The 18,604-nt window shown below is 38.7% G+C and overlaps 1 protein-coding gene across 1 annotated transcript in view; it reads left to right on the forward strand.

Annotated features, from left to right (window-relative positions):
• Positions 1-1,794: 1,794 nt before the first annotated feature.
• DNAH7 (dynein axonemal heavy chain 7) overlaps positions 1,795-18,604 on the forward strand; it is a 245,023-nt gene continuing 228,213 nt past the window's right edge. Inside the window, exons 1-2 of the mRNA XM_027125386.1 lie at positions 1,795-3,987; positions 17,737-17,799. Coding sequence (XP_026981187.1) covers positions 3,919-3,987; positions 17,737-17,799 — 132 coding nt within the window. The 5' untranslated portion in view covers positions 1,795-3,918. The remainder of the gene's footprint in view (positions 3,988-17,736; positions 17,800-18,604) is intronic.

The raw sequence follows: 18,604 nt of genomic DNA on the forward strand, positions 1-18,604 counted from the left end.
TTGACTTGTAATTTTAAAACTCTTGATACTTTCATTTATGCTGATTTTGAGTGTAGTTTTCCTTTTGAAAGGGTGAAAGGTTTTATATTTTAACCTGAAACAAACAGAATGGATTAAACTTTTGGAAATAACATTTTGATGTGACATTTACTTATGTGTTCATTTAGTCTGAAAAAGTAAGCAGGTGGTAAAATCATATTTGCTGAAGGAGATTTTAATATATTCATCTCAATAGTGGAAGGTTTAGAGTGACATGGCGTTTTTCAGGAATAGCAATTTGAACTCTTAAATTAGGTATTTAAAAGAAAAATCTCTTGGAACTGCTTCTTTCATTTTTAAAATTAGTTAAAACATAAGGCTTTTTGAGTTTCAGTTGAAGAACTTTCAGAGGTTTAAAAATACAGATATCCAAAGAGCACGAAGCTCCCCGCAAAATCCACTACAGATTGTGGGCAGAGAAGAGGGAAAAGCTGTCAGCTTATCTCTACCTTAGCGCATTTTCTAGTTGTTAAATTAAGTAGTTTTGCATTTATATGATGCTCATTCTGTTTTCCTTCATCCTGTCTCCTTGATGTTATTGCTTAAAAAGATCAGAGTGAAAACAGTTGGGTATGAGGCCAACAGCATGGTGATAATTTTAACAACCATAACTCAGAACATATGATGACTATATTTAAATCAATCCTATTAGATTTTGAGAGTTGGTTGTTGATTTAATCAGACAACTTCAGGATTATTGTTGATTTTAACCAGACACATTCATAGATTCTGGTCATTTCATCAGAACTGTTAAATTTGGATTATACCAGGTTTCAAATATCCCTTCCAATAGACAAGTAGTTGAAAATCAGTGAAATAAAAACTGAGTGCCAAGCCAGAGTACTCAAGGAAGACCTTGACTCTTCAGCAATTTTAATTCTGGTAATGTAAAATTGTATTAGGATCCCAACAGAAAACAGATGGCATGCTTAAAAGGATTAAATGGAAGAAAACTTATGAAAAGACCATTTGGAGAGGTGTGGGCAAGGTTAAGAGAAGAAACCAACAGGGATGAGGATGCACCTAAGGATTAATAACAGGAAGTCGTTGCCATTCCTAGGATTAATAACAGGAAGTCGTTGCCATTCCTAGGCCTGAGGGGTCAAAGAAATTGAACCCCGTTCTCAGAACTTGGTGAGAGCTGGAGGCTTGGAATGGTAGCTTCCTGAAAGGAGCTGAACTCTGGAAGAATTTAGCCACTATCAGAACTACGGGAAACAGGGAATACTAGGAGAGAAATATCCAAAACTCTCTCCTTTCATCCTGTCTAGTCTCCTACAGGTGCCTCTCATTGCTTAATCCCCAGCAGAAGCCAGAGGGCTGGGAGCCCAGGTGCTGCCTGTCTACAGAAGTCAGCCTTCTAGGCACAGAGCAGGAAGGAAAACATGGAGACTGGATTGGGGCAAACAAAGAATAACCATCACAGAAATTATTATATGTAGATGCAGCCTTCATGGACATTTCCCTGTTTACAAATTAGTTGGGATTAAAAGTTGGTAAGTCAGTTGTTCAGATCCTGTAATGCATTTTTCACTCAGAATTCTTTATACCTAAGAATAAGTCTAACAAAAGATGTGTACAGGGCTTCCCTGGTGGCGCAGTGGTTGAGAGTCCGCCTGCCGATGCAGGGGACACGGGTTCGTGCCCCGGTCCAGGAAGATCCCACATGCCGTGGAGCGGCTGGGCCCGTGAGCCATGGCCGCTGAGCCTGCATGTCCGGAGCCTGTGCTCCGCAACGGGAGAGGCCACAACAGTGAGAGGCCCGCGTACCGCAAAAAAAAAAAAAAAAAAAAGATGTGTACACGCTTATGAAGAATATTACAAAAAGTTTTTGAAGGATACACTCCAAGGATGTGAATAAAGAAATATATTGTATTCATGAAGAAGTCAATATCATAACAATATCAATTTCCTCCAGATTATTCTAGGCATTCAGTGTGTTTCTGTCAAAATCCCCCAAAGTTTCATGCAATGTGGATCCTAAAATTCACGTGGTAGAGAAAAGGTCAAGATTGTATATAATAATTTTTAAGAATACTAAGGTGGAGAGAATTGCCTTACAGATTTCAAGACCTATTGTGAAGTCATAGTAATTTAGACAATGTCATACAATTTGTTTACAGATAGACAAATATACCAATGGAATTAAAGGGACAAAAGAGATATTTACATACTCACATGTGTATTATATTTGTATTATATACACACTGTATAGTATATATGTGTGTGTGAAATAAAATTGTATGTATACTAAAATATATGACCAAAGATGTTTATTGGAACATCTTTTGTAATAGAGAAACATTGGAAATAAGCTAAATGTTAATTTACAGGAGAATGGAATGGATGAATCACATCATATTCATACATTAGAGTACTATACAGCTGTGAAAATCAGGAAAGTATCAACGTGGGAAGTGAGAAAACCATCTTGCTTGCATGCTGAAGAGTTTGAAAGAAAGTCTCCCTCTGTGATATAAGGGAAACTTTCTGGAAAGCTGCCCTTAGGGATGCAACCCTGCTGGAGGGTGTCTGTCACTGGGTCAGCCACACACCACAGGCTGGGAAGGTGCCCACAGTCAAGGATGCTGACTGCTGGCAGCCACACCATGGAAGCAACGACAAAAAGCCCTGGAACCAGGAAGAGAGTCCCTTCTTCTCACAGTGTTGTTTTGACACACTTTATAATATTAATGCTGGTTGGCAAAGGAGAAATGTTATAGAGTCCTGCCCAATCACAAAGGGGGGCAAAAAGGGTAGACTTGGAGCTGAGAGGTAATAAATTGACAATTGGCAAAAAGCACAATTTATGATCTGCTTTATAGAACAAAGCATTATTGTCAACAGTGCTTCCTCTTACCTAGGTGGAATTCCTACCATGGAATCCTCCTCTACTCAAAGGAAGATATCAGCCCTTTTCCCTGAAAGTTGCTGCTAAAAAGTATATGTTACTTACAGTAACTTGAGGATGCATTAACCTGAATACATTGTCACCTTAGGAAGTGGAGCATTCTGGGAAAAAAATGAAGTTTTAGCCATGGAGAAAGGAGGTGGGGGCTAAGTGAATGGACACTCATTAGATAAATTCCTAGAAGATATGGCCAATTCCCCACTGAACTGTCTTGGCACTCACCCATAAATGTATGGGTTTATTTCTGAACTCCCAATTCTGTTCCTTTGATCTATAGATCTATATGTTTATCCTTACACAGTCTTCATTACTGTAGTTTTGTAGTTAAGTCATGAAATCTGAAAGTGTGAGTCTGACAACTTTGTTCTTTTTCAAGATCTTTTGGCTATTCTGGGTCCATTACATTTCCATGTGAATTTTATGATCATCTTGTTAATTTCTACAACTAAGCATCTGGGATTTTGAGAAAGGGTGTGTTGAATCTGTAGGTTATTTTGAGGGGAGAGTATTGCATTTTAACAATATTAGTCTTCCAATCCATGAGTATGGGGTGTCTTTCCATTTATTAGGGTCTTCTTTAATTTCTTTCAATAATGTTTTATAGCTTTCTTTGTACAAGTCTTGCACGTCTTTTTGTTAAATTTATTCCTAAGTATTTTATCCTTTCTGATGCTATTGTAAATTAATTTGTTTTGGATTGTTCATTGTTAGCATCTAGAAATACAATTTTTGTGTATTAATCTTGAATCCTGCAACCTTGCTGAGCTCTTTCATTAGCTCTAATCTTTTGTGGATGCCTTATGATTTTCTGTACACAACATCATGCTGTCCATAAAGTATGTTTTAGAATATTTTGGATGATATGTGCTTTACTTTATATTAGACACTCTGTAACACTTGGTTCAATGAGTCAATTTTAGCATTAACAGAGTAAACAGTGTTGGGTTGGGTTTTGTTTGTATTTTTTCATGCAGGATAAATCACCCAGCAAAGAAAAATCCAAGATACCAGTCAGATTTTTACCACAGTTGTCTATGGTAATTTACCAAATATCTCATATTTTATTGCTTTTGTAATAATGTTGTTTACTAGTTTTCAAACTTGCAAGTAAGATACTGATTTTTTTTTTTTTTTTTGGCTGCATTGGGTCTTTGTTGCTGTGCACAGGCTTTCTCTAGTTGCGGCGAGTGGGGGCTACTCTTCGTTGCAGTGCGTGGGCTTCTCAGTCTGGTGGCTTCTCTTGTTGCGGAGCACGGGCTCTAGGCACACGGGCTTCAGTAGTTGTGGCACACGGACTTCAGTAGTTGTGGCTTGCAGGCTCTAGAGCGCAGGCTCAGTATTTATGGCACATGGGCTTATTTGCTCCATGGCATGTGGGATCTTCCCGGACCAGGGCTCGAACCCGTGTCCCCTGCATTGGCAGGCGGATTCTTAACCGCTGAGCCACCAGGGAAGCCCAAGATACTGAATTTTTTATTATAAATTTCTGTGCTCCATTTCTTTTCCGATGGAGAACATCTATGAGGTATATATCTTAGGAAAAATAACTGTCTTAATAAAGGAGCTGTAAGCTGTAATTACCTAGTATGTGCAGGATATTTGAGTATTATGAATAAAAGAATTCTGAGGATGACCTAGCAGAAGTAGTGTTGGAGTTAGGAAGCAAGGACTTAGATTACAGATTTTTCACTAATGGCTCTGTGACTATTACAGAGTCACTTACCTCTTAGAGCCCCAGTTTCTGAGTTTGAAATGAGAACAGTTGATTTGATCTCTGAAGAGATGTCTCTTCTAGCACTTTTAGCTACAGGAGATTTCTTAGATCTTGGCATCCTTTTTCATGATTTTGATGTTAAATTAGCATTGTCCTGTGGAAGAGGTAGTTAATAGACATTTTCAGTTGATCAAGTGCTGGACAAATTAGATTTTACTGCAATAAAGTTTACTGTCAAATAATTATGTTGAGTTTAATATTGTTGAGTTATACTCTTGTGATTCCTGGAAGTTGATTTTAAATGGAGGTTCAATGCAAACATTATTTGTTTTGAAACATTTTAAAAGCTCAGAATGAACTATGAAATGGAATCTGAATGGCTTCATACAGAGTAGATTTCTAATAATTTGAAATTAAGGATTCTTTCAGATTAAAAAAACACTCCAATGAAAATGTTCAGGTGAATGCTCTTAAACATTTCAAAGTACACGTTTTAATTGTGAACCTATTTTATCGATAATGCCGAGATTATCACACCATGTTCTATGAAATGAAATCATAGCATCTTTTTTAGTTCTGCAAATATCTGTCTTAGGTATTCTGTGTTAAGAGCCAAAGATATGAAATGGAATAGACATTTAATTTTCTCTTTAAAAATTAAAAAAATTTTAAATTTAATAAAATTGCCACTAGTTAAAAAAAATTAGTATATAGGTTTAGCAATAAATAGTATTAGTATATAGGTTTACAAATAGCAACTAAATTTAAATTTACTTACTGAATAGATATTCAGTGGCTGAGATGAATAATCCTTCCTAGCCCATGAGGCAAATAATTGTTTAAAATGCTTATTTGGCTGATTTAAACCTTATACTGTGCTCATATTTGACTTTGTCTAGCAATTTTTCTTTCGTATCATTTGAGTTTTATGTCTTTTAAGATAAATAATATTTGAAAGAAAATTTTAACATTCCATTAATTAAAACAAAAATTCATTTGAACGTTAAGGTTTGCACTTGGATAGTATTTTCCGGCAGTAATTAAGATTTGGGGGGGGTGGGGTAATAATTGCATTTATTTACATTTTTGGTAAAACACTGGTGTGTTCTTCAGAAATGGGCATTGTAAATGTTTGGAAAAACAAATGGGAGAATTGGAGCCTTCAGGCCATTTTTAGCGACACACAGTTTTGTTTTTTTTTCAGGGGGAGGGTTGCGGAAAACACTGAAGTTACCTACAGTTTTTTTGTTTGTTTGTTTGTTTTTGGTTTTGTTTTTTAGCCAGTTCTGCCCTCATAGCTTCCATGGAAATAGACTCTTTCACTAAATGAAGAAAGGTGCTGTGAGTGCGGGTTGGGTAGTGCGGGCTGCTCTGACTACCCCAGGTCATAAAGGAGCAGACCGCTTGCTTCGTAGTCTCTGGCAGAGCACCCACTTTTTTCCAAAGTCAGCTTCTAGTCTTACGTGGTGCACACATCCAGCGTTTTTAAACATACTTTGTGATGACCCATGGTTTGGAGTTCTCACAACTGGCAGAAGTTGAGATTGGCATTTAAAAAGTGGTGGATTTGGGTCCCAGAAATTAGATGAAAAAAAATAACCCCCAGGCATCTAAGCCCACGTGAGCATGTGAACATATAAGCCCTTTCTACCTGGAAGACCTAGAATGATTTTCATTACAGACCTTCATGTTCCCAGAGGTGATCCTTGTTAAAACCAAGGATGACCCAGCACTGGTGGCTGCCAGCCTCTCAGAGCTGGTGACCTGACTCTCACCCTGCACACCTCACTCATAGCCCTCCCATGAATCTGAAATCCTTTATGGAGAAAGATGAGAATGGAAGAATGGAAGGGGAGATGGAAGGATGGAAGACCACTGATTTTTAAGTGTTTTAGATGTTCTCCTGTGAAAGAAGAGCCTGAAAATAGGACATGTGTAGAGTTGGAGAGGTGATCCCAGGAAGCAGGAGTAAAGTATCTGGGAGAGTAAAACTAGGAAGGAGGAGAAACCAATACGGGGCGGCTGGAATGATCCTGCCCGACCTTCTGAATGCTTCCTGGAATCATCTGCCTGAGGATGATCAGGGTGGTAGCATTTATCCGTCAGCTCTCATCCTATCTCCTGAGGATGTTAACTTCCACCTATTTCTGGCTGCTCACGTGTGAGTGCAGAATGGGCTACCCCGAGGGTCCCATGCTGCGGCATCAAAGAAGCCACACGGGACAAAACAAAAGACAGTTTCTTGAGTGGAAACCCTGTCATTCCCACCCGAATTGAAGCCAGCACAGAACTGTTCACTGCAGCCACGTCTGGAATCATGAGGTGAGGCCAAGAGGATGTGAAAGGAAGTGAAACAAGAGTTTTCTGATAGAAAAGTCAATGGAATTCTTAGTCCAGCCTCACAGAAGTTCCAAAGCAGAGGGAAGGAGTGCATATGTCTGTCATCATCTGAAAGGAGAAAACAGACTAAAATGGAATTGCTAATCAGCATTAAAAATATGTAGACGTTACTTTAAAATCCACCCCTCTGGTTTTACTGAAGATCAGCGTTACTTAGCTAGATGGTGTTCTGACTTATGTGTGGCTGCTGTTTGTGATTAGCCCAGGGCCACTATTTATAAACTCTTCATATATAAATACACATATATATATATGAAGGGTATAGAGGAAACATTCAGGCCTCACCACCCTTCTCCACCCAGGGTACTGATGAGACTAGGGGTGGTAGCTCAGCATGCAGAATGGGTGCTGTAGAGATCCTAAGAAGTCAGGTGTGTGGGAATCAGTGTCGAAGGCTTGGGTTAAGCGAGGTGTTTTGTACATTTGTAGTACCTCCATTACAGTAGACCTCATTTGAGTTGCCTCTGTATGACGGTATGAGAATTTTAGGGCACTTGGACCATATGTCCCTTTCCTTCTATCATCTACAGCTGCATTCATTTTTTTTTTTTTTTTTTTTTTTTTTGCGGTACGTGGGCCTCTCACTGTTGTGGCCTCTCCCGTTGCGGAGCACAGGCTCCAGACGCTCAGTGGCCATGGCTCACGAGCCCAGCCGCTCTGCGGCATGTGGGATCTTCCCAGACCAGGGCACGAACCCATGTCCCCTGCGTCAGCAGGCGGACTCTCAAGCACTGTGCCACCAGGGAAGCCCTACAGCTGCATTCTTATTAGGCCTTTGCCACATCCTTATTCTCCCTAAAGGGAAGCCTTCCACTCTGAGAACACCTACTGCACTTTTAGCTTGAAAACGTTGTGCTCATGTCCCCCTTTGTACCCTGTGGTCCATTGGGGATTAAAGAAAACAGAGCCGTTTGTGGTACAGCACTGTATATGTATGAAACAGTTACCTAATTTGGTGTTTGTACTTTGGGAAGTATTGTCTGAAGTTCATTGCAATTTTCTTTCCCTTCACTCTTCTTCCCTTCCCATTTTATTGAGATATAATTGACATACAACCCTGTAAATCTAAAGTGTCCAACATAATGATTTGACTTAACACACATCATGATTACTACAGTTGGTTTGTGAACATTATTGTCTCATATAGATACAACATTAAAGAAATAGAAAAAATCTTTTTTCTTTGGGCTGAGAACTCCACAGCTTTCCTATAATAAACATACAGCAGTGTGAATTATATTTATTATGTTGTACATTACATCCCTAGTACTTATTTACCTTATAACTGTAAGTTTGTACCTTTAGACTACCTACCCCCAGATTCTGATAAGCTCAAATCTGATCTCTTTTTCTATTGTAAAGTACAATTGACCTATTTAATACAGCACTGTTAGTTCCTGGTGCATAATACGGTGATTGGATATTTCTATACATTTCACACTGATCACAAGTCTAGTTACCGTCTGTCACAATATAAAGATGTTACATAATTATTGACTATATTCCCCTCACTGTACATTTTATATCTGTGACTCATGTATTTTGCACCTGGAAGTTTGTACCTCTTAATCTCCCTCACCTATTTCTCTCATCCTTGCACCCCACCTCCCCTCTGGCAACCACCTGTTTGTGTACCATGACTCTGTTTCTGTTTTGTCATGTTTGTTCATTTATTTTTTAGACTCCACAAATAAGTGAAATCATATGGTATTTGTCTTTTCCTGTCTGACTTATTTCACTTAGCTTAATGCCCTGTAGGTCCATTTATGTTGTCACAAATGGCAAGAGTTCATGCTTTTTACAGCTGAGTAATATTCCATTATATTTATATATACCACATTTTCTTTATCCATGTATCTATTGATGGGCACATGGATTGCTTCCATATCTTGGCTATTGTAAATAATGCTGCAGTGAACATAGGGGTGCATATATTTTCAAATTAGTGTTTTCATTTTCTTTGGCTAAATACCCAGGAGTGGAATTGTTAAATTGTATGATAGTTCTATTTTTAATTTTTTGAGGAGTCGCCATACTGTTCTCCATAGTGGCTGTACCAATTTACATTCCCACCAGCATTGCACAAGGGCTCCCTTTTCTCCACACCCTCACCAACACTTGCTATTCCCCCACCCCAGTTTTAATGAGATATAATTGACATACAGTACTATATAAGTTTAAGATGTACAGCATAATGATTTGACATACATACATCATGAAATGATTACCACAATAGGTTTAGTGAATATTCATCATCTCATATAGATACATTAAAGAAACAGGAGAAAATTTTTTTCTTTGTGAATTTTGTCCTTTTTGACAGTGGCCATTCTGACAGGTGTGAGGTGATCTCATTGTGGTTTTGATGTGCATTTCTCTAATGATTAGTGATGTTCATCTTTTCATGTGCCTGTTGGCCATCTGTATGTCTTCTTTGGAAAAATGTTTATTCAGGTCCTCTGCCCATTTTAAAAGTTGGGTTATTTGTTTTCTTAACATTGAGTTTTGTGAGTTCCTTGTGTATTTTGAGTATTAACCTCTTATTGGATATGTCATTTGAAAACATCTTCTCCCATTCAGTAGGCGGTTTTTCATTTGCTGATAGTTTCCTTTGCCTTGCAAAAGCTTCTTAGTTTGATGTAGCCCCATTTATTTGTTTTTGTTTTTGTTTCCCTTGCCTGAGGAGATATAGCAAAAAAAATATCGCGGGCTTCCCTGGTAGTGCAGTGGTTGAGAGTCCGCCTGCCGATGCAGCGGACGTGGGTTCGTGCCCTGGTCTGGGAAGATCCCACATGCCGCAGAGCGGCTGGGCCCGTGAGCCATGGCCGCTGAGTCTGCGTGTCTGGAGCCTGTGCTCCGCAATGGGAGAGGCCACAACAGTGAGAGGCCCGCGTACCGCAAAAAAAAAAAAAAAATCGCTAAGACTGATGTCAAAGGGCATAGTGCCTGTGTTTTCTTCTGGAAGTTTTATGGTTTCAGATCTTACATTGACGTCCTAAATCCATTTTGAGTTTATTTTTTTAATATGGTGTGAGAAAGTGGTCCTGTTTGATTCTTTTGCATGTAGCTCTCCAGTTTCCCAATACCATTTATTGAAGAGCCTGTCTTTCCCTATTGTATATTTTTGCCTCCTTTGTCATAGATTAATTGACCATATGAATGTGGTTTCATTTCTGGGTGCTCTATTCTGTGCCATTGATCTGTGTGTCTGTTTTTGATTACTGTGGCTTTATAGTACAGTTTGAAATAAAGGAGTGTGATACGTCTAGCTTTGTTCTCTTTCTCTATATTGTTATCTTGAGATAACAAGATAAAAAGGCTCTTCAGGGTCTTCTGTGTTTCCATACAAATTTTAGCTCTGTTCTAGTTCTGTGAAAAATGCCATTGGTATTTTAATAGGGATTGCGTTGAATCTGTAGATTGCCTTGGGTCATATGGCCATTTTAACAGGAGTGAGTCTTCTAATCCATGATGTTGGTAGTCAGAGATATTGAATAATGTCTTCCAAACTGAAAAGGAACTTTGAGACTGAAAAATGAGGTGATCAACTTCATAAAGAACAATTAGGAAATGTATTGTGGGTAACTTAGGCGGGAAGGATTGGGTGGACACATGATCCGCATTCACAGCTGCACTTAGCACCACTGAAAGGGGTGCAGGGAAATTTAAAGGGGTCAAAGCTAAAAATAGAATCTGACTACTAGGGAGAAGCATGTCCACACGGATGGGAACAGGGTTTTTTTTTCCTTCCCCTGGATTAATGGTCTCATGACCATTAACCATCTGCATCAGCAAAAGGCACACTTCTGGTTTTTAGGTATCAGATGAAGGCAAGGGTGAAAGTTGAATGGGAATTCATCTGGCTTGGGCACATTCCTTGTGTGTTAGGCTAAGGCTCAGTCATGCATAAGGAGGAGGGGATAGGACAGTGGGCCTAAGATAGAGCTGACGGAATGGAGTCAGTTTGGTTCAGCTACACATGTGAGCATGCTATATCTTTCCATTTCTTTGTATTGTCTTCAGTTTCTCTCATCAGTGTCTTATAGTTTTCCAAGTACAAGTCTTTTACCTTATATTTATTCTTGTATATTTTATTTTTTGTTGCATTGTAAAGGGATTGTTTCCTTAATTTCTCTTTCTGATAGTTTTTGTTTGTTTGTTTGTTTTTGAGGTACACGGGCGTCTCACTGTTGTGGCCTCTCCCGTTGTGGAGCACAGGCTCCGGATGCGCAGGCTCAGCGGCCATGGCTCACAGGCCTAGCCGCGCCACGGCATGTGGGATCTTCCCGGACCAGGGCACGAACCAGTGTCCCCTGCATCGGCAGGTGGACTCTCAACCACTGCGCCACCAGGGAAGACCTGATAGTTTGTTTTCAGTGTATAGAAACACAGCAGATTCTTGTACATCAATTTTGTATGCTGCAACTTTACCAAATTCATTAACGAGTTTTAGTAATTTTTTGGTAGCATCTTTAGGATTTTGTATATATAGTATCATCGCACCTGCAAACAGGGCAGTTTCACTTCTTCCTTTCCAATTTGGATCTCTTTTATTTCTTGTCTGCTTTTTGTGGCTAGGACTTCAAATACTATGTGGAATCAAAGTGGAGAGGCTGGACAACCTTGTCTTTTTCTTAATCTTAGAGGAAGTGCTTTCAGCTTTTCACGGTTGAGTATGTTGTTAGCTGTGGGCTTATCATACGTGGCCTTTATTATGTTGAGATATATTCCCTCTACACCCACTTTGTTGAGAGTTTTTGTCATAAATGGATGTTGAGTTTTGTCCAAGACTTTCTGCATCTATTGAGATGATCATATGGTTTTTATTCTTCAATTTGTTAATGTGGTATATCATGTAGGTTGATTTTTGCAAATATTCAACCATCCTTGCATCCCTGGGATAAATCCCACTTGATCATGGTGTGTGATCCTTTTAGTGTATTGTTGAATTTGGTTTGTTAATATTTTGATGAGGATTTTTACATCTATGTTCATCAGTGATATAGGCCTGTATTTTTTTCTTTTTGTGGTATCTTTGTCTGGTTTTGGTATCCGGGTGTAGGTGGCCTCATAGAATGAGTTTGGGAATGTTCCTTCCTCTGCATTTTTTTGGAATAGTTTGAGAAGGATAGGTGCTAACTCTTCTTTAAATGTTTGGTAGAATTGACCTGTGAAGCAGTCTGGTCCAGGACTTTTGTTTGAGAGTAAGTTTGTTTTATTACTGATTCAGTTTCAATCCTGGTAATTGGTCTGTTTCTATTTTCTATTTCTTCCTGATTCAGTCTTCGGAGATTGTACTTTCTAGGAATTTCTCCACTTCCTCTAGATTGTCCGTTTTATTGGCATACAGCTGTTCATAGTAATCTCTTATGATCCTTTGTAGTTCTGTGGTGTAAGTTGTTTTTATAGGAAAAAAACTGTAAAAATACAAACACATGAGGCTAAATCATACACTACTAAATAACCAAGAGATCACTGAAGAAATGAAAGAGGAAGTCAAAAAATACCTAGAAACAAATGACAATGAAAACATGACAACCCAAAACCTATGGGATGCAGCAAAAGCAGTTATAAAGGGAAGTTTATAGCAATACAATCCTACCTCAAGAAACATCTCAGATAAACAACCTAACCTTACCCCTAACACAATTAGAGAAAGAAGAACAAAAAACCCCAAAGTTAGCAGAAGGAAAGAAATCATAAAGATCAGAGCAGAAATAAATGGAAAAGAAATGAAGAAAACGACAGCAAAGATCAATAAAACTAAAAGCTGGTTCTTTGAGAAGATAAACAAAATTGATAAACCATTAGCCAGAGTCATCAAGAAAAAAAGGGAGAAGACTCAAATCAACAGAAATAGAAATGAAAAAGAAGTAACAACTGACACTGCAGAAATAAAAAAGGATCATGAGAGATTACTACAAGCAACTCTATGCCAATAAAATGGACAACCTGGAAGAAACGGACAAATTCTTAGAAAAGCACAACCTTCTGAGACTGAACCAGGAAGAAATAGAAAATATAAACAGACCAGTCCCAAGCACTGAAATTGAAACTGTGATTAAAAATCTTCGAACAAACAAAAGCCCAGGACCAGATGGCTTCACAGGCAAATTCTATCAAACATTTAGAGAAGAGCTAACAGCTATCCTTCTCAAACTCTTCCAAAATATAGCAGAGGGAGGAACACTCCCAAACTCATTCTACGAGGGCACCATCACCGTGATACCAAAACCAGACAAAGGTGTTACAAGAAAAGAAAACTACAGGCCAGTATCACTGATGAACATAGATGCAAAAATCCTCAACAGAATACTAGCAAACAGAATCCAGCAGCACATTAAAAGGATCATACACCATGATCAAGTGGGATTTATCCCAGAAATGCAAGGATTCTTCAATATACACAAATCAGTCAATGTGATACACCATGTTAACAAACTGAAGGATAAAAACCATATGATCATCTCAATAGATGCAGAAAAAGCTTTTGACAAAATTCAACACCAATTTATGATAAAAGCTCTCCAGAAAGTAGGCATAGAGGGAACTTACCTCAACATAATAAAGGCCATATATGACAAACCCACAGCCAACATCATTCTCAATGGTGAAAGACTGAAACCATTTCCTCTAAGACCAGGAACAAGACAATGTTGTCCACTCTCACCACTTTTATTCAACATAGTTTTGGAAGTTTTAGCCACAGCAGTCAGACAGAAAAAAAATAAAAGGAATCCAAATAGGAAAAGAAGAAGTAAAACTGTCACTGTTTGCAGATGACATGATACCATACACAGATAATCCTAAAGATGCTACCAGAAAACTACTGGAGCTAATCAATGAATTTGGTAAAGTAGCAGGATACAAAATTAATGCACAGAAATCTCTTGAATTCCTATGCACTAATGACAAAAAATATGAAAGAGAAATTAAGGAAACACTCCCATTTACTACTGCAACAAAAAGAATAAAATACCTAGGAATAAACCTACCTAAGGAGACAAAAGACCTGTATGCAGAAAACTATAAGACACTGATGAAAGAAATTAAAGATGATACAAATTGATGGAGAGAGATATACCATGTTCTTGGATTGGAAGAATCAACATTGTGAAAATGACTACACCCAAAGAAATCTACAGTTTCAATGCAATCCCTATCAAACTACCAATGGCATTTTTCACAGAACTGGAACAAAAAATTTCACAATTTGTATGGAAACACAAAAGACCCCGAATTGCCAAAGCAATCTTGAGAAAGAAAAACGGAGCTGGAGGAATCAGGCTCCCTCACTTCAGACTATACCACAAAGCTACAGTAATCAAGACAGTATGGTACTGGCACAAAAACAGAAATATAGATCAATGGAACAGGATAGAAAGTCCAGAGATAAACCCACGCACATATGGTCACCTTATCTTTGACAATGGAGGCAAGAATATACAATGGAGAAAAGACAGCCTCTTCAGTAAGTGCTTCTGGGAAAACTGGACAGCTACATGTAAAAGAATGAAATTAGAACACTCCCTAACACCATACACAACAATAAACTCAAAATGGATTAAAGACCTAAAGGTAAGGCCAGACACTATCAAACTCTTAGAGGAAAACATAGGCAGAACACTCTATGACATAAATCACAGCAAGATCCACCTCCTTTTTGACCCACCTCCTAGAGAAATGGAAATAAAAGCAAAAATAAACTAATGGGACTTAATGGAGCCTAAAAGCTTTTGCACAGCAAAGGAAACCACAAACAAGACAAAAAGACAACCCTCAGAATGATAGAAAATATTTGCAAACGAAGTGACTGACAAAGGATTAATCTCCAACATATACAAGCAGCTCATGTAGCTCAATGTCAAAAATACAAACAACCCCATCCAAAAATGGGCAGAAGACCTAAATAGACATTTCTCCCAAGAAGATATACAGAGTGCCAACAAACACACAAAAGGATGTACAACATCACTAATCATTAGGGAAATACAAATCAAAACTACAATAAGGTATCACCTCACACCAGTCACACCGGTCATCATCAAAAAAATCTACAAAAAATAAATGCTGGAGAGGGTGTGGAGAAAAGGGAACCCTCTTGCACTGTTGATGGGAGTGTAAATTGACACAGCCACTATGGAGAATGGTATGGAGGTTCCTTAAAAAACTAAAAATAGAACTACCATACGACCCAGCAATCCCACTACTGGGCATATACCCTGAGAAAACCGTAATTCAAAAAGAGTCATGTACCACAGTGTTCATTGTAGCACTATTTACAATAGCCAAGACATGGAAGCAACCTAAGTGTCCATCGACAGATGAATGGATAAAGAAGACATGGCACATATATACTATTGAATATTAGCCATAATAAGTAATGAAACTGAGTTATTTGTAGTGAGATGGATGGACCTAGAGTCTGTCATGCAGAGTGAAGTACGTCAGAAAGAGAAAAACAAATACCATATGCTAACACCTATATATGGAATCTCAAAAAAAAAAAAAAGTGTTCTGAAGAACCTAGGGGCAGGAAAGGAAAAAAGATGCAGACGTAGCAAATGGACTTGAGGACATGGGGAGGAGGAAGGGTAAACTGAGCCGAAGTGAGAGAGTGGCATGGACATATATACACTACCAAATGTAAAATAGATAGTGGGAAGCAGCCGCATAGCACAGGGAGATCAGCTCGGTGCTTTCTGACCACCTAGAGGGGTGGGAGAGGGAGGGTAGGAGGGCGACGCAAGAGGGAGGGCATATGGGGATATATGTATATGTATAGCTGATTCACTTTGTTATACAGCAGCAACTAACACAACAATGTAAAGCAATTATACCTCAATAAAGATGTTAACAAAAATATTGACTGGAATGTATGCTTTGTGTGGGTAGAGAGTACCTCATATAAAAAGTCATCATGTATACAGTAGGAACAAAAGTGGTGTACTGCTCACCTCACAGAGTTGTAAAGAGAACTGAATGAGATAATTCATGTAAATTTCTTAAAACAATACACACACAATGTAATCAATATATATTCTAATCAATATAAAGATTGGCAAGATAATTTAAATGTTTTGTATTTTGTACTAAGTCTTCAAAATCTAGTACATATTTTACACTGAAACACATCTCACTTCATAGTGGTCAGTAGCTACAGGTGGCTAATGGATGCTCTTTTGGACAATGTAGCTTAAAAAAAGTACAGAGTTAGCAGATATAAGAAGTAGCCATTCCCTTTAGGAGTAAGGGAGAGTGCTCGAGGAAGAAACTTGGAAGATCCATTACTTCTCCAAAGCCTGGATTAAGACCCCTTGGAGAGGGAATGGCTATGGCCCACCTGGATGGCAAAGATGTTTGCTGAGGTGTTGCAGGCTTAGGCTGGTAGGTGAGAAAACCACCTTGCTTGCGTGCTGAAGAGTTTGAAAGTCTCCCTCTATGATGTAAGGGAAACTTTCTGGGAAGCTGCCCTTCGGGATGCCTGTGAAACCTGCAACCCTGCTGGAGGGTGTCTGTCACTGGGTCAGCCACACACCACAGGCTGGGAAGGTGCCCACAGGCAAGGATGCTGACTGCTGGCAGCCACACCATGGAAGCAGCAACAAAAAGCCCTGGAACCAGGAAGAGAGTCCTTTCCTCTCACAGTGTTGTTTTGACACCGTTTGTAATATTAATGCTGGTTGGCAAAGGAGAAGTGTTATAGAGTCCTGCCCAATCACAAAGGGGGGCAAAAAGGGTAGGTTTGGAGCTGAGAGGCAATAAATTGACAATTGGCAAAAAGCACGACTTATAATCTGCTTTATAGATCCAAGTATTTTTCTCAACAGTGCTTCCTCTTACCTAGGTGGAATTCCTACCATGGAATCCTCCTCTACTCAAAGGAAGATATCAGCCCTTTTCCCTGAAAGTTGCTGCTAAAAAGTATATGTTACTTACAGTAACCTGACGATGCATTAACCTGAATACATTGTCAGCTTAGGAAGTGGAGCATTCTGGTTGTCAATAGAACAGAAATGGTATTTTAGTGATAGAGAAGGGAGGTGGAGTACAGTAAGCCCTGGACACTAACTAGGTTCAGATTAAATTCCTAGGGGATGATGTAATGGATAAAAGCCTTTGCACATTTTTAAACCTTTCTGATGGGTATTGTTGGATACCACTTTCCTTTCTTTCCTTGCTATGAAAAAGCAATTCTAAGACAAACATTGAGAATTTAAAAAGTAGTAGAGGGGCTTCCCTGGTGGCGCAGTGGTTAAGAATCCATCTGCCAATGCAGGGGACACGGGTTCAAGCCATGGTCTGGGAAGATCCCACATGCCGTGGAGCAACTAAGCCCATGAGCCACAACTACTGAGCCCACATGCCACAACTACTGAAGTCCACGCTCCTAGAGCCCGTGCTTCGCAACAAGAGAAGCCACCACAGTGAGAAGCCTGCGCACCACAAAGAAGAGTAGCCCCCACTCACCGCAACTAGAGAAAGCCCGTGCACAGCAGTGAAGACCCAATGCAGCCAAAAATAAATTAAATAAATTTTTTTAAAGTAGTAGGGTATGTCTTTAAATATTTTGAATACTAAGTGCTTTACTTTAGATCCTCTGTAAAATTTGGTTGAATGAATCAATTTTATCATTAACAGAGTAAACTTTTTTTTTTTTCTTTAAATGCAGGATAAATCATCCAGCAAAGAAAAATCCAAGACACCAGTAAGAATGTTACCACAATTGCCTACGGTAATTTACCTATAGACTCTTATTGGATTTTTGCCCTTTTAAAAATGTTTACTAGTTTCAAACTTGTAAATAACTGAATTTATGATTTTGAATTTTGTGCTCAATTTGACTATTTTCTGATTGAGAAATTCTGAGGTGCACGTAAAAGGAAAAATAACTATCTTAATAAAGTAAGTGTAAGCTGTAATTTCCTAATAGTGTGTACAGTATGTTTGAATATTCTGGATAAAAGTATTTCCAAGATTATCTAGCAGAAAATATATCAGTGTTGGAATTAGGAGATGAAGCTTTGGGTTACATCCTCGTCACTAATGGCCCTGCCATCTGAGGGAGTCACTTACCTCTCCGAGCCTCAGTTTCTGAGTTTGAAAGTAAGAAGCGTTGATGACCTTTGAGATGCATCTTCTGGCACTGAAATGCTATTCCACAGAAGATTCTTCAGATCTTGCCACCCTTTTTATTATTATTATTATGACTAAAAATTGTCATTGTCCTGTGGAGGCGGCAGTTAATAGACATTTTCAGTTGACAAGTGCTGGGTAAGATGTACTTGACTGTGATAAATTTTACCATTTAGTAGTTATATTGAATTTAATGCCATTGAGTTTTGCTCTTGTAACTGCTGGAAGCTGAGCTTAAGTGGAGGTTCAGTGCAAACACTGTTTTTTTAAAAATTGTGATAAAATATACATAACATACAATTGATCATTTTAACCATTTAAAATTATAGTTCATAGACATTAAGTACATCCATATTGTTGTACAGCCATCACCACCATCCATCTTCAGAACTCTTCATCTTTCC

The sequence above is a fragment of the Aethalodelphis obliquidens genome, unplaced genomic scaffold, assembly GCF_003676395.1.
Source record: "Aethalodelphis obliquidens isolate GAN/ISIS:26980383/991018 unplaced genomic scaffold, ASM367639v1 scaffold2, whole genome shotgun sequence".
NCBI lineage: Eukaryota > Metazoa > Chordata > Mammalia > Artiodactyla > Delphinidae > Aethalodelphis > Aethalodelphis obliquidens.